The sequence below is a fragment of the Bubalus bubalis genome, chromosome 2 (genome assembly GCF_019923935.1).
Source record: "Bubalus bubalis isolate 160015118507 breed Murrah chromosome 2, NDDB_SH_1, whole genome shotgun sequence".
Taxonomy (NCBI): Eukaryota; Metazoa; Chordata; class Mammalia; order Artiodactyla; family Bovidae; genus Bubalus; species Bubalus bubalis.
In genome coordinates this window covers 182,197,652-182,214,030 of record NC_059158.1, presented here as the reverse complement: position 1 = coordinate 182,214,030, position 16,379 = coordinate 182,197,652, and the positions used below count along the sequence as shown (strand labels likewise).

The 16,379-nt window shown below is 50.7% G+C and overlaps 1 protein-coding gene across 1 annotated transcript; it reads left to right on the top strand.

Annotated features, from left to right (window-relative positions):
• Positions 1-2,745: 2,745 nt before the first annotated feature.
• Positions 2,746-9,797, top strand: C1QB (complement C1q B chain). Its single transcript, XM_006063788.3, has 3 exons — positions 2,746-2,932; positions 7,516-7,707; positions 8,930-9,797. Exons 2-3 carry the CDS (start codon positions 7,539-7,541, stop codon positions 9,502-9,504), a joined length of 744 nt encoding a protein of 247 aa, XP_006063850.1. The 5' UTR covers positions 2,746-2,932; positions 7,516-7,538; the 3' UTR covers positions 9,505-9,797.
• Positions 9,798-16,379: the final 6,582 nt, after the last annotated feature.

Here is a 16,379-nt window from a genome sequence, read left to right as displayed (position 1 = left end):
AGCTGCAGTCCATGGGGTCACAAAGAGTTGGACACAATTGAAGCAACTTAGCACGTATGCATACATGAGGCCAGCTGGCTCTCATTCAGGGGTCAAGGGTCCCCCTAGCCCCCGACTTCTAATCCAGGCATGGCTCCTGTGCATGCAGGCTCCAAGATTTCTGTCTTCTCTTCAGAGAAATGATACTACTCTCAACTTTGCATTGGTGCCTACCAAGGGCTGAGTGTTCAGCTAAGCCTTGACATGCAGGGCTACCTCAGTGGCCCCCAACAACCATTCCAGGAGGTAGGTACCCAGGTCCCTGGTTCATATGGGGGGAAGCTGCCTGAGGCCACATAGCTAGAAAGAGGTAGGCCTGGGATTCAAACTTGCAGGGGGCTGATTCCAACCCTCCTGGCCCCAAACCGTGCTGCTTCCTATTCTAGGCTCCTTCTGCGTCTACCTCAAGTTCAAGTTCACTTTTCCCATTGTCACCAGCCACCAAATTACTGGAGGGTCTATATTTGGTAGGGCCCTGAGACCCTTGGGTTTTATCAAATGGGTCTCTCACCCACTACAGTAAACACTTCATTTCCATCAAGCAGCATCCACAAGCAAAACGATTTTCTACCTCCAAGCACCGATGTCAAGAGAGCTCTCCTGACCTATGGCAGCTTCTGGGACTTGCTGGGCAAGCATCCCTGAGAGGGGCCTCACTGATGCAGCCTCAGTGAGAGGGCTTGCATCTCAGCACCAAGGATGCCTGGCTCTGAGTCCTGATCTGCCACGAACATGAGGCACGGGCTCCAGTAGCCACTTCTTGTGACATTCTTCACAGGAGCAATGAAACCATTGTGCCCCTTGATGTTTAATACCAGGGCTTCCCTGATAGCTCAGTTGGTAAAGAATCCACCTGCAATGCAGGAGATCCCAGTTTGATTCCTGGGTCAGGAAGATCCACTGGAGAAAGAATAGGCTACCCACTCCAGTATTCTTAGGCTTCTCTTGTGGCTCAGCTGGTAAAGAATCCTTCTGCAATGCAGGAGACTGGGTTTGATCCCTGGGTTGGGAAGATCCCCTGCAGAAGGGAAAGGCTACCCACTCCAGTATTCTGGCCTGGAGAATTCCATGGACTCTTTAGTCCACGGAGTTGCAAAAAGTTGGAGAGTCCCTTGGACTGCAAGGAGATCAAACCAGTTCATCCTAAAGGAAATCAGTCCTGAATATTCATTGGAAGGACTGATGCTGAAGCTGAAACTCCAACACTTTGGCCACCTGATGCAAAGAGCTAACTCATTTGAAAAGACTCTGATGCTGAGAAAGATTGAAGGTGGGAGCAGAAGGGGATGACAGAGGATGAGATGGTTCAATGGCATCACCAACTCAATGGACATGAGTTTGAATAAACTCCAGGAGTTGGTAATGGACAGGGAGGCCTGCCATGCTGCAGTCCATGGGATCACAAAGAGTTGGACATGACCGAGTGACTGAACTGAACTGATGTTTAATAGCAGTCTCCCCCGGTAGAGGAGACATTCCCTGGGGGCCAGACCCAGGGCTGATTTGCTTGTGGCTCCATCTCCAGTGTTCGTAGAGGCTTATGATAAATATTTGTTGAATGATAACTTTCTCCCCTCTGGGCGTCAGTTTCCTCATATATAACATGAACAGCAATGGGTGGGGTGACCTCCAAGTCCTGCTCTCCCGGAATCCTATGATGCCAGGACCAACAAGCAACAGGATCAGGTCCACTGGAAGAAGAGGGAGGGATATAAATAAATAATGACCACATTTAAAATTCACTTTTCATTATTAGATTACTTTCTGAGAATAGAAAAAGAGCAGGGCTGTAGAAGAGAAGCAAGGCAGAAGAGATGAGCCCAGAAAGGGGGGGCCTGGGACACAGTTTGATACTAACAATTAACATGTGCACTGCACTCCACAGTTAACCCTCCTCTTTCTCCTCCCCTATCCCATCTGAGCTCCACAGTGCCCTGTGCAACCTGGAAAGCAAGTGCAATTATGGTCCCGTTGCACAGCAGAGGAAATTGGGGCTCCCAAGGGTTCGCTGGTGGCTCAGTGGTAAAGAACCTGACTGCCAATGCAGGAGATGCAGGTTGGATCCTTGGGTCTTGCCTGGGAAATTCCATGGACAGAGGATCCTGGTGGGCTACAGTTCATGGGGTTACAAAGAGTCAGACACGACTTAGCAACTGAACAACAACAACAAAAAAAACTTATTTTTTTTGGAATCCTAATTCTGTAAATACAACCACTAAAATCCTCCTGCAATGCAGGAGATGCAGGTTTGATCCCTGGGTTGGGAAGATCTCCTGGAGAAGGAAATGGCAACCCACTCCAGTATTCTTGCCTGGAGAATCGCATGAACAGAGAAGCCTGGCGGGCTACAGTCCATAGGGTTGCAAAGAGTCAGACAGGACTGAGCAACTAAACAACAACAGATGTTTAGCTGCTAAGTGGCAGAGCCAGAATCTGAATCAGGGTTTCTGACTGCAAACCCAGCCCTCAGGCAGCAGGCCGGCCACATCTCCACTTCGTGGAGGAACACCGCAGTTCCTGCAGAAGTTCATGAGGTCAGGGCCCTTGGCAGGCTCTCCCCACCACCACTGTGGACATTCCCCTGGAACACCCTACTCCCCGCAACAGCTGCTGAGCTGGCGAAACCAAACTGGCCCCCCACCCATCCTATTTACAGTAAACCCCTCTCGATTGCAGAAGTGGGACCTGAAAGTGCCTGAGGACAGCAGAAAGCGTGAGAGTGGGGTCAACAGGGAAGGAGGCTGGCCTGCCGGGCCCGCGGAGGGTGCCGTCAGGGGCAGGCCCCTCTCTTCTCTGGGGCATGGAACTTCCGCTTTGGACGGAGAGCAGGAGGCTCCCAGCACCCGGTCCCACTCTGCCCAGCCCAGCGGCCTCAGAGGACACAGGCTCCCAGGTGAGGACGGGGCTTAGCAATAGGGGGACCGGCTGGCAGGACCAGTATGCCGGAGGGTGGTGTTTCCTGAGTAGAGGGCCCCACATCCTCTGTCTCTGAGCCACTTGGAGGGTTGGACTCTGAGGGTTCCTGCACCCCATCCCAGACCTCAGGAATCAATGCCTCTGGGGTGTCAGCTTGAGAGTCTGCTGCTACCTGGGGCCCCGGGTAATGGGGAGGCATCAGAGTAAAGGCTCTGGGGTCACCGAGACTGGAGCTGAGCCCCGCTGGCGATCTGGGCCCAGTGACATAACCTCTCTCAGCCTGGATCCTCTCGGGGGAAAACAGAACTTTTCAGGGGTGCTGTGAGCCCTAAAGGAGATCAGCTCAGCCTCTGCTTAGCACACTGCCTGGCTCAGGGTATGTCAGAAGTAGAGGTGAAACCAGAACCCAGAATCCCCTCCACCCACCCAGCCTTTCTCTGACACCTGCCTTCTCCTATTTCCTCGCAGTCTGGTGAGAAAGCTCTGCTAGCCTCTTTCAAGGAGGAGGTGGGATGATGGCAGGTGGAGTTGTGATGAGTTATTAGTTAGCGTTGACACAACTCAGCTATGCTTGTGCAGGTTAGAGGTCGGTCAGGCACCCTACTAGAGACAGAGCCCCTTCTGGGCTCCGTCTCATGTAATCCTCTGGCAGCCCTGTCAGGTGGAAATAAACTTTGCCAAAGGCTCAGGGAGGTTAACGTGCTTGCCTGAAGTCATGCAGCAAGGTAGCAGCAGAGGGGGAGTTCAAGGTCAAACTGGCCTGACTCCAAGTCAGGGCGAAAGGGGCTGTTGGAGCTGGAGGAAGATGGATGATGCCAGGAAAGATGTGAGGAGTGAGGCTGATGGTGGTGATGGATGCTGAAGGCAGAGGGTGGTCAGATCTGCTGAGGGTTAAGTCTTGGCCCAAGTCTAAGATTCAGTGGCCCCTGAAATAGGCCAGAACCCAGATCACCCCACTCCCCCACACCACCTCCAGCTTCCCCAAGAGACCTGAGTCTCATCATCAACCCCTACCCCACCCCACCGCCCTAGCAGCCAACCAGAGCTCCCCCCACTCCTGCGCTGCCTGCACGTGGGAGACCCCCTCCCTGAGCCCTGCCTCCCAAAGGGACCAAATTCTTTCTTTAGTCTTCCAAGCATCCTCTGCGGTGTCCTGAAACTTGGGGATTCCCGGATGATGGTGATAATTTAAAAATAGCTAATATTCATTACGCATCTCCAATACCCCAGGCTATTGTGAGCCCAACTCATCTGTCCTCCCACCAACCCCATCAGTCAGTGCTTAGCGCACTGCCTGGCTCAGGGTACATCAGAGGCAGAGCTGAAATCAGGACCCAGGACCCCCTCCACCCACCCAGCAATTTCTCTGACACCGGCCTTCTCTTATTTCCTCGCAGTCTGATGAGAAAGCTCAGCAGAGATCAGGCAGAGGTCAGGATTATCCGCATTTTACAGAAGGAGAAACTGTGGCCAGAGAGAAGCCACTTGCCTAAGGCCCGTAGCTAAGAAGGAGCAGAAGCCTGGTTTGGACCCTCTTGGGAGCAGTGTTCATCTCCTTGTGACCCTCCAGGCCTCTCACCTTTGGTGACACCCCCAACAACAGCAGCAGTAATAGTAATGATAATAACAGCCATCAGTGGGCACTGGCCCCACCGCCAGCACTGCGCTACGCACAGGCCGTGCTGTAGCTTCTTGTATCAGGCCGTTTGGCTCCAAAGCCTGGGTTTTAACCCCCAGGTAGAGAGGCCTCTGGGCTTCCCCAGTGGCTGAGCAGTAAAGAATCTGCCTACAATGCAAGAGCCACAGGAGATGCGGGTTCCATCCCTGGTTCGGGAGGATCCCCTGGAGGAAGGCATGGCAGCCCACTCCAGTATTCCTGCCTGGAGAATCCCATGGACAGAGGAGCCTGGCGGGCTACAGTCCACAGGGTCACAGAGAGTCAGTCGGACACGACTGAAGCAACTGAGCTTGCATGCAGAGAGGCCTCTTAATGTAACACCCCATGGGGTTTAGACCCTGCAGAAGTGGGTTTGAATCCCAGCCGCGTATGGCTGTGTGACCTTGATCAAGGTTCCCAGTCTCTCCACTGCCCAGTTTCTTCATCTGTGAAATGAAACAGCAGGGTGCTTTCTCAGGGGGCTGCTGTAAGGAGCAAATTAAATGAAAGGACGACCGGTAAAGCATTTGGCACAGAGCCTGGCACCTGCTAAGTGCCCAATGCATTGGTTATTAAGGTTGTCAAACTGTCATTTGTAAAACCTCAGGCAAGATAAATAGACTGTCAGCCTTTCTCAGGAGCATGACAGAGCCCAAGCTGGTCACTCATGGCCCTGGTCACATCCATCTTTGCAGTCCCTCTTTGCCTGGTACCCAGCACAGCTTCCGGCCTCACTCAGGAGTCTGAGCCATGAACTGATCAGGACCAGACCGAGGGGGCTGGGGCTGATTTTCTGCGCACACAAGCCCAAATCAGCAGGTTTTTCTGGTCTCAGGAAGGCCTCCAGGTGCCAAATCCTGTGTTAGCACAGGCACTGCAAGGCAAAGGAGACCACAGCCTGACCACAGCCCTGCCATTAACCAACTCACTGGGTGATTTAGGAAGGGTTGTTTCCTAATGTTTGCATCTCAGTGTCCTCATCTGCAAGATGGGAAAATAATCACAACCCACCTCTCCAGAGTGCTGTGAGGATCAGACAACAGCAGCTATGGGTCTGAACTAGAGCCCCCAAAGCCCGTGACTCTTTCCCAGCCATGGCCTTGCCTGGGTCCCCATGGTTATCCTGGGAGATGGCCTGGGACCACTCTGCTTGCCTCTCTAAGAGCAGGAGACTGCCCAGCTTTTGTGGGCTGAGCGGTAATGAGGGAAGGCTTCCTGGAAGAGAAAGGCTTTGACAGGAGCCTTGAAAGATGGGGAGAAATTGGATATGGGCAAAGGTGGAACGGGCTGCCTCGGAAGGTAATGAGCTTCCTATCACTGAGATGGTACAAACGTTGGATGGGAAGAGGCCTGGGCAGAGATGTTGTTGAGGAGACTTAACAGTAAGCTGAGGGTTCCTCAAGAAGTTAAACACAGGATTACCATAAGACCTAGTAATCCCACTAAGTATATACCCAAGAATTAAAAATAAGTATTCAGACAAATCCTTGTATGTGAATGCTCACAGCAGTGCTATTCACAATAAGCAAAAGGTGGTAACTTCCCAAATACCCATCAATAATAAATGGATTAACAAGATGTAATATGTCCATACAATGGAATATTATTCAGCCATTAAGAAGGAACGAGGTACTGATCCATGCTACAATGCAGATGAACCTCAGAAACATTATGCCAAATGAAATGTCAGACACAAAAGGTTACATAGTATATACAATTCTACTTCTATGAAATATCCGGAATAGGTAAATCCATAGAGTCAGAAAGCAGAGGAGTGGGTTCCCAGGGACCGAAGCAGGGAGGGGGATTTGGAGGTAACTGACTATTGAGAACAGAATGTTATTTGAGGGTTATTGAATTGATGGAAATAGTTTGGAACTGGACAGAGGAGAGGGTTATACAATACTGTGAATGTGCCAAACACCACTGAAATGCTCACTTTAAAAGGTTAAATTTGTGTTATGAGAATATCAACTCAATTTTTAAAAAGGAAGAATCCAAGGGTTGGACTAGAGAAGTTTTAAGGTCCCTTCTGTCCTGAGAAGTGATGCATGGGCATTGGCCATGGTGACAAGCTCAAGATGCCCCAGGGTTTCTGTCTCATTCCCCAGGATTCTCACCAGGGCCCAGAGCCTTTGGAGGGACCTGAGAATATTCTACCAGAAGAGGTGGCCTGCTATGCTGGCAAGGCCACTGGCTTCAGTGCCATGCAGGCCTGGGTTCAAGTCCTGGCTGCAGTCTTTCCTGTGTGACCCTGAGCAAGTGACTTGACCTCTCTGAACCTCAGTCTCCTCTTCAGTGTAGAAACATTGGTTCTTCTGTGCAGGGCTGCTCTGAGGATATAACTGTGGAAGAAACACAGGCAGCCCGAATTCAGAAGCTCTAATGACTGAGAACCCTTGGACCAAAATCTCAAACCACAGCAATCAAGACCCTGACCTCCCTGCCGGTTCTCAACACTCCAGACACTGTGCGGCCTCTGGGCCTTTGCCTTCTGTCTTTTCCTCCTGGAATATTCTTGCCCCAGCCCTGTCTGATCATTTGGGTCTCAGCCTAAACATCACTTCTCAGAGACGCCTCCCTTGTCTAGAAAACTTCCCTGGCAGGAGAACGCCCCTCACAAAACCAGCCCTCGGGGCCCCCTTTCATTTCATTTCAGCCAGAGCACTCCCCACAGCATATAACCAGTTCCATTGACTTGCATGTGACCTGTGTCTAGTCCCCCAGACCATCAGCTCCATGAAGGCAGGGACCATATCTGTCTTGTTCATCGTGGTATCCCCAGCACCCAGAACAGGGTCCAGGGTCTGGTGGATAAGACACTCAGGGAACACAGGAACAAGTGAAGGAATGAATGAACAGGTTGTGGCCATGACCAATCACAGCGTCTTGTCCCCCCACAGGGAACAGCTGAGACAGGGCCGTGATGAAGACCCCTCGGGGCAGCGTGTTGGTGCTGCTGCTCCTGAATCTGCTCCGTGTCTCCTGGGCCCAGAGCAACTGCATCAGGCCGTCCATCCCTGGCATCCCGGGCATTCCCGGGAAACCAGGCTCCGATGGCAAGCCTGGGACTCCAGGGACAAAGGGAGAGCAAGGTACTATGGATGCTGGGAACGCACGAGGGTCACTCCCCAAGGCCCTGTCACCCACCTCCCAAGTCAGCGGCCCTCCTTAGAGAGTGCAAAACACTTGCAAAGCCATCAGCTTGCTGAGCCCTTCACAATAACCTTGCAAGGAAGGGATTCTGATTCCCACTTTACAGGTGGGAAAACTGATGTCCAGAAAGGCTACTGACTTGCCCAAAGGAGCCCAGTAAATGTTGAAAGTGAAGTGTTAGTCTCTCAGTCGTGTCCTGACTCTTTGCGATCCTATGGACTGTAGCCCGCCAGGCTCCTCTGTCTATGGAATTTTCCAGGCAAGAATACTGGAGTGGGTTACCATTTCCTTCTCCAGGGGATCTTCCCCACCCAGGGACTGAACCCTGGTCTCCAGCATTGCAGGCAGACTTTTTTACTGTCTGAGCCACTGGGGAAGCCCAGTCAATGTTGAAGCCGAGGCCAAACCTTGGCTGTCTTACCACTAAATCCACTGTGGCCACAGAGTCCTGGGGTCCCTCCAGGGTTGGCGGCTTCAGCCCTCTGAACTGCTCTTTCCTCACCTGTAAAAGGAGGTCGGTGCTCCTTTGCAGAGTTGTCAGTGGATTTAAACGAAGCTGCCTGCCCCTCAACCCCTCCGTGAGATGTAGTTCACACGTCCATTTAACCACAGCCAACTGCTCTCATCGCACAATTTCATCGAATCCGCACGAGCCCACAAAATATCATCATTCCCATTTTCCAGATGAGGAAGCTGAGCCTTGTGGAACGTGAGTCAGTCAAGGGGACACGACTAAGAATGGCAAAGGTGATGTGAGAAACTCACCTGCCTGGCCCCTGAGCCCACGTTCACAGTAACCAGACTGCCGCTCTCCCGGAAGAGAAGGCTTTATATCTCGTGCCAAACCAAGGAGGGGTTTGGAGTGGTGGAGTGAGAAGGGTTCAAATGCCCACTTCCGGGTTCAGCAAGACACCACTCCCCACCCCAACGGCCCTCGGCCCCCATTACCACCAAGCACATCCCAGATGTGGAAAGCTGGGCTTTCTGGAAGGAGGCTCGCAGGCCTGCCCATTCTCGTGTTCACAGATGGGACACAGAGGCCCAGAGGGAAGCAGGGGCCTGTCTGAGGCTACCCAGTCAGGCTCCCTGCCTCCCAGCCCAGCTCCTTCCAGTCCCCAGCCATCTCTGGCCCCCTCATGTCTCTCATCTCTGCTTTTCCAGGGCTTCCAGGGCTCGTTAGCCAACTCAACGAGAATGGCGAGAAGGGAGACCCAGGGTTTCCTGGGATGCCCGGAAAAGTCGGCCCCAAGGGCCCCATTGGGCCCAAGGGTGTCCCAGGGCCTCCCGGAGCCCGCGGCCCCAAGGGTGAATCAGGAGACTACAAGGCCACGCAGAAAATCGCCTTCTCGGCCTCACGCACCATCAACCACCACCTGAGACAGGGCCAGCCCATCCGCTTCGACCATGTGATCACCAACGCCAACGAAAACTACCAGGCTCGGAGCAGCAAGTTCACGTGCCAGGTGCCCGGGCTCTACTTCTTCACCTACCATGCCAGCTCCCGAGGGCAGCTATGCGTGGACCTCATGCGGGGCCGGGTGGAGCCCCAGAAGGTGGTCACCTTCTGCGACTACGTCCAGAACACCTACCAGGTCACCACAGGCAGCATCGTGCTCAAGCTAGAGAAGGATGAGACAGTCTTCCTGCAGGCCACCGAAAAGAATGCCCTGGTGGGCATCGAAGGCGCCAACAGTATCTTCTCCGGGTTCATGCTCTTCCCTGATGCAGAAGCGTGACCTGTGGGGCCGATTCACCCCTGCCTCCACCAGCCAAGCTCTCTTTCTCCCCAACACCAACCCCCATATCCCGGCCAAAGCACACAGTAGGGCTCCACAGGCGTTGCTGAATGGATGAGTTAATAAAGTTTCGAAGGCCAAGGGACAGTGGTCTAATTCAACTCTGTGTCCCCACAAGTAGCACATAGTAGGTGCTTGGAAATGTTGCTTGAATGCTGGTTGAATGACGGAAAAATAAATGACCTCAGAAATGACCCTAAATGATTGAATAATAAATGACCTCTGAAAGCAGAGTGAGTGGAAGTTGCTCAGTCGTGTCAGACTCTGTGACCCCCTGGACCATACAGTCCATGGAGTTCTCCAGGCCAGAATACTGGAGTGGGTCACCTTTCCCTTCTCCAGGGGATCTTCCCAACCCAGGGATCAAACCCAGGTCTCCTGTATTGCAGGCAGATTCTTTACCAGCTGAGCCACAACAGAAACCCAAGACTACTGGAGTGGGTAGCCTATCCCTTCTCCAGCATATCTTCCCGACCCAGGGATCAAACTAGGGTCTCCAGCATTGCAGGCAGATTCTTTACCAACTGAGCTATCAGGGAAGCCTGAACTTCCCTTTCTGAGAGCAGAAACTCTATCTAATTGGTGGTGACTGGAGGGCCAGGCTTTGTGTCCAGCTCTGTGCCAGCCACACAATGGGAGATGGGGAGGGAACACCATCTGCTGAGCACCTATTGTGCTCCCAACACTGGACTAGATCCTTTCTTCCTTCTCTTGTTAATCCCCACACTCATCCTTGAAGACAGGCTAAATCATGCCCAATTCACAGAGGATAAAACTGAGGATTTGTAGGGGTAAAGGGATTGCTCTCAACCCCAGAGAAGCTGAGAGGCAGGTCTGTCCACTGATGACCTGAGACCTCTTTCAAGACAAGATATCTAGGCCCCTAAATGGGTTTTCTGCATGTAACGTTACAAACCTCCACCCAAAGAGTCAAAGAGCCTTTCTGTAGTCTTAACTGACCTTGGAATCACAATCCTTCCCCTTTTGATTCTCCTCACATGCTCTCCTTCCCAGTATCTTCCCAGCCTGACTCAGGCTCAGCCATCCAGTTAGAACACATAACATTCAATGGCTCCTCTGCTCAGTAACATTCAATGGCTCCCCACTGCCAACTGGACATAATGCCTGTCCATGAGCCTGGCATTCAAGCCTGTCTATGAATTGACCTTCTAGTCCCAATCTCACCTCTCCTGGACAAAGAATATCTTCACTCCAGACCAGCTGGGCCCTTTCTGTCCTCTAGGCAAGATGCAAGCTCTCCTGCTTCAATGCTCTTACATTCCCCGTTCACTCTACCTATCTAACCATCCTTTTAAACCTCATTCAAGTCACAGCTTCTCCCTAAAAGTGGACCATTTCAGCTCTCACAGCCCCTACTCGTCGGACCTCTCTAACCCCAGTTCTCAGTTGTTCAGGTCTGAGCACACACTGCCTTCATCTAGCCTTTACTCCTGCTCACCCCATCTCCCAGGCTAAGCTGTGAGCCCCTTACCCTGCTCATCACTGAACCCCTCCCAGCCCTGCACCTGCTGTCTACAGCCCCTCATACTAGCCCCACCCACCAAGATTCTCAACCAATCCTGTTGAGAGGTAGGAGGGATTTAAGGCACTTCAGTTCAGTTCAGTTCAGCTAAGTTCAGTCGCTCAGTCCTGTGTGACTCTCTACAACCCCACGGACTGCAGCATGCTAGGCCTCCCTGTCGATCACCAAGTCCCGGAGCTTGCTCAAACTCATGTCCATTGAGTTGGTGATGCCATCCAACAATCTCATCCTCTGTCATCCCCTTCTCCTCCTGCCTTCAATCTTTCCCAGCATCAGGGTCTTTTCCAATGACTTAGTTCTTCATATCAGGTGGCCAAAGTATTGGAGTTTCAGCTTCAGCATCAGTCCTTCCAGTGAATATTTAGGACTGATGTCCTTTAGGATGGACTGGTTGGATCTCCTTGCAGTCCAAGGGACTCTCAAGAGTCTTCTCCAACACCACAGTTCAAAAGCATCAATTCTTCAGCGCTCAGCTTTCTTTATAGCCCAACTCTCACATCCATGCATATGGTTTTCCACTGGAAAACCATAGCTTTGACTAGATGGACATTTGTTGGCAAAGTAATGTCTCTGCTTTTTAACATGCTGTCTGGGTTGGTCAGAGCTGTTCTTCCAAAGAGTAAGTGTCTTTTAATTTCATGGCTGCAGTCACCATCTGCAGTGATTTTGGAGCTCAAAAAAATTAAGTCTGTCACTGTTTCCACTGTTTCCCCATCTATTTCCCATGAAGTGATGAAACTGGATGCCATGATCTTAATTTTCTGAATGTTGAGCTTCAAGCCAACTTCTTCACTCTCCTCTTTGACTTTCATCAAGAGGCTCTTTAGTTCTTCTTCGCTTTCTGCCATAAGGGTGGTGTCATCTGCATATGTGAGGTTATTGATATTTCTCCCGGCAATCTTGATTCCAGATTGTGCTTCATCCAGACCAGCATTTCTCATGATGTACTCTGCATAGAAGTTAAATAAACAGGGAGACAATATACAGCTTTGACAGACTCCTTTTCCTATTTGGAACCAGTCTGTTGTTCCATGTCCAGTTCTAACTGCTGCTTCCTGACCTGCATACAGGTTTCTCAACAGGCAGGTCAGGTGGTCTGGTATTCCCATCTCTTGAAGAATTTTCCACAGTTTATTGTGATCCACACAGTCAAAGGCTTTGGCATAGTCAATAAAGCAGAAATAGATGATTTTCTGGAACGCTCTTGCTTTTTTGAGAATCCAATGGATGTTGGCAATTTGATCTCTGGTTTCTCTGCCTTTTCTAAAACCAGTTTGAACACCTGGAAGTTCACAGTACCCCTACTGTTGAAGCCTGGCATGGAGAATTTTGAGCATTACTTTACTAGCATGTGAGATGAGTGCAATTGTGCGGGAGTTTGAGCATTCTTTGGCATTGCCTTTCTTTGGGATTGGAATGAAAACTGACCTTTTCCAGTCCTGTGGCCACTGCTGAGTTTTCCAAATTTGCTGGCATATTGAGCGCAGCACTTTCACAGCATCATCTTTCAGGATTTGAAATACCTCAACTGGAATTCCATCACCTCCACTAGTTTCATTTGTAGAGATGCTTCCTAAGGCCCACTTGACTTCGCATTCCAGGATGTCTGGCTCTATGTTAGTAATCATACCATTGTGATTATCTGGGTTGTGAAGATTTTTTGTACAGTTCTTCTGTGTATTCTTGCCACTTCTTCTTAATATCTTCTGCTTCTGTTAGATTCATACCATTTCTGTCCTTTATTGTGCCTATATTTACATGAAATGTTCCCTTGGTATCTCTAATTTTCTTGAAGAGATCTCTAGTCTTTCCCATTCTATTGTTTTCCTCTATTTCTTTGCACTGATCACTGCAGAAGGCTTTCTTATCTCTCCTTGCTATTCTTTGGAACTCTACATTCAAATGGGTTTATCTTCCCTTTTCTCCTTTGCTTTTCACTTCTCTTCTTTTCACAGCTATTTGTAAGGCCTCCTCAGGCAGCCATTTTTCTTTTTTGCATTTCTGTTTCCTGGGGATGGTCTTGATCCCTGTCTCCTGTACAATGTCATGAACCTCTGTCCATAGTTCATCAGGCACTCTGTCTATCAGATCTAATCCCTTGAATCTATTTGTCACTTCCACTGTATAATTGTAAGGGATTTGATTTAGGTCATACCTGAATGATCTAGTGGTTTCCCCTACTTTCTTCAATTTAAGTCTGAATTTGGCAAAAAGGAGTTCATGATCTGAGCCACAGTCAGCTCCCGGTCTTGTTTTTGCTGACTGTATAGAGCTTCTCCATCTTTGGCTGCAAAGAATACAATCAATCTGATTTTGGTGTTGACCATCTGGTGATGTCCAGGTGTAGAGTCTTCTCTTGTGTTGTTGGAAAAGGGTGTTTGGTATGACCAGTGCATTTTCTTGGCAAAACTCTATTAGCCTTTGCCCTGCTTCATTCTGTACTCCAAGGCCAAATTTGCCTGTTATTCCAGGTGTTTCTTGACTTCATTCTTCTGCGTTCCTTTTCTGTAAAGAACCCAATAGGGATTACTTTAGGCTTGGGGGCTATGCAATCTCTACTGTACTTCTCAACTCTGCTCCGTAGCATGAAAACAGCCCACAGACAAGATAAAAACCAGTGAGCCCAACTCTGTTCCAATCAGTCATTAGGGACACTGGGATTCGAATTTTACATAATATTCATGTCACAAAATATTTTTCTTCTGATTTTTTTTTCAACCATTTAGAAATGTAAAAACCATTCTTAGCTAGCAAGCCACACCATCTCTGGGCTGGATTTGTCATTCTGCTTTAGCCCCAACTGTGTCTCTAGGCTTGGAAAGAGAAGAGCAGGAACTTGGACGCAGAGCTGCCTGATTCCCAAGCCAGTCCATATTCCATCAGGTTAGGTTCCTGCTAGGTTCCAACCTGAGGACATTGACAGAAAAACTCTCTGTGCCTCGTCGTCTTAGTAAAATGGACATTGCGGTTCCCACCCTGAGTGACCAAAGGCACTAACTGCCATGGGTGATGAAATCCCCTGGAAATGTGCTGGTGTCTAGCTCCCCCTCCTAGGGCTTCTGATTCCATATGACCTGGAGGCCCAGGAATCTACACTTTCCTCAAACACCCCAGGTGATTCCCGTGCAGGGGGCCCTCTGCCTCCACTGAGAAGGCTGAGCTGGTGGACACGAAAGCCGTGACCAGTAGCAGCCCAGCCTCCTCCCACAAGGATCCATGAGCCGTATGGGGTTGAGGGAAGAAGGGAAAAGGACATCTTTTTTAGGTGTTCTTAGCTCTAGAAGGTCTCGATACCCTGTCCTGTTGGAATTCCCTTCTGCAGTCTCCCAGCCTCTCACCTGAACACATCGGACCCCAGGCTCCATGTTCTCGAGCTTCTACCATTGGGTCTGTCTGCCCGTGGCCACACTTCACCCCAAGGGCAGATCTGGCTGCTGGCCATGCACGTTTAGGGCCCCCCAACCAGCCACAAGGATCCAGGCAAAATCAGCCATGGCCAAGGTAACAGCGGAGCTTGTCTCTGGTGCTGCCTCAGGCCGGCTGCCTCTCCTGCAAGACCCGCACTCCTCTGACTTCTAACCCATAAATCCTGACCCTGCCGCATTTCCTCCACCAGCCTCGGTGCAACAACAGCACTCTGAACAGTGCCCCTCTGGGCCTCCCTACCCAGATTCCAGACCCACCAGAAACCCGGGACTCTCACTGCGTGTTCAGCCATGCCCACTGCAATCAAACGTACCTTGCTTTACATAAGCAATGAATATATCGAAAGCCTTCACCTTTGTTATTGCTCTCTCCCACCCCCTGGGGAGGGTTCACTGCTTCAGCTCTCCAGGGAAACAGCTGAGGTTTCATCAAACAGGAACCAAAACCAAGTATAATGGGGAATTCTAGAGGTGACCCTAGATGGGTCTTGGGACTTCGCCTATTCCCTCACTGTCCGGACCTGCCTCTTCCCCTGTGCCCCTTCTCATGGGGGATGGGGTTGAAACTCAGATCTCCTGGATGGGCTAACGGTTGGGCAGGGGAAGGAAGGGAAGTGATCTCCTTGGGCCTGTGCGCCTTGACCTTCATGTAGCCACTTTGACCCTGACTCATAACCCTCGACATGCCAGAGTCCTTTTAGTTTCCAGGCTTCCAAGAAACCTCCTAGAAACAATAAGTAGAAAAGGATGGGCTTATCAGGAGAGGCCAGATTCCCCTACGGGAGCCAGGAGCAGGTGGGACAGCCCAGTCTCGGTGACATGGGAGCCTGACCTGGTTTTCCTCTGAGAGCTCGTGGATCTGAGCCTCTCTCTGCAGACTGGTCCTCTTAACTGTTAAGGCAAATGGAGAGAAATGCATGCCCCCAACGACAGCCTTGACTGCCAAGTCAGCCCGTACCCCTAGAGGAAGTAATACAGAGACTAACATCCCCAATCCCCAGTTCCCAGGAGAGGGGATAATCTGATTGACCTAGCTTGGAACAAGGACACTCCTTGCCCAATCAGCTGAGGCCAAGAAGGAGCAGGCCTATAATAGTGGTTCAGGGGACATCCCTGGGCGCCCAATGGCTAAGACTCCACATTCCCAACTCAGGGGGCCCGGGTTCAATCCCTGGTCAGGACACTAGGTCCTACATGTCACAACTAAGAGCTGGCACAGGCAAATAATAAATATTTTTCAGAAATAATAATAGTTCATGATTATTGACCTAAACGCCCAGCAAATATTCTCTCCTGCACTAGTTACAACAAGCCTAAGGAGCAAATCTTCTAATCCTATGGTTCTCAAACATCAGCAGGCATCACAATCACGGGGAGGGCTTCTTAGAACTGGCGTTTCCTGAGAGTTCCCACATGCTGCTGCTGCTACTGCCTGAGGACCACACTTAAAGAACCTAATTTAATTGTTCCCATTCTATAGATAAGAATGTTGAGGCTCACGGAGGGGATGTTATTTGCCCATGCCACACAGAAAATTTAGGACGTGGATCCAGGGAACCATGCGTTCCATGGAACCCAGGGAACCACGTGTTACACTCTGCGCCCTCCTACCCAGACTGCAGGGTGGGCAGGGCAGTTCCCAGCGTGGCATGGGTAGCCCTACCAGGTCTGCCACCTGGTAGGCACCTTGGTGCCCTATCCTTGCTTCTCCATGTCCACCCCAGTCCCTCTCAGGGACCCAAAATCTTTGAGCCACTTAAGGAAGGGAAAGGAGGGTAAAAGCAAAGAAGGAAGGTGAGGGCTTGATAAGCAATAATAATAACAGCTCACAGAGTGCCTGATGCTTG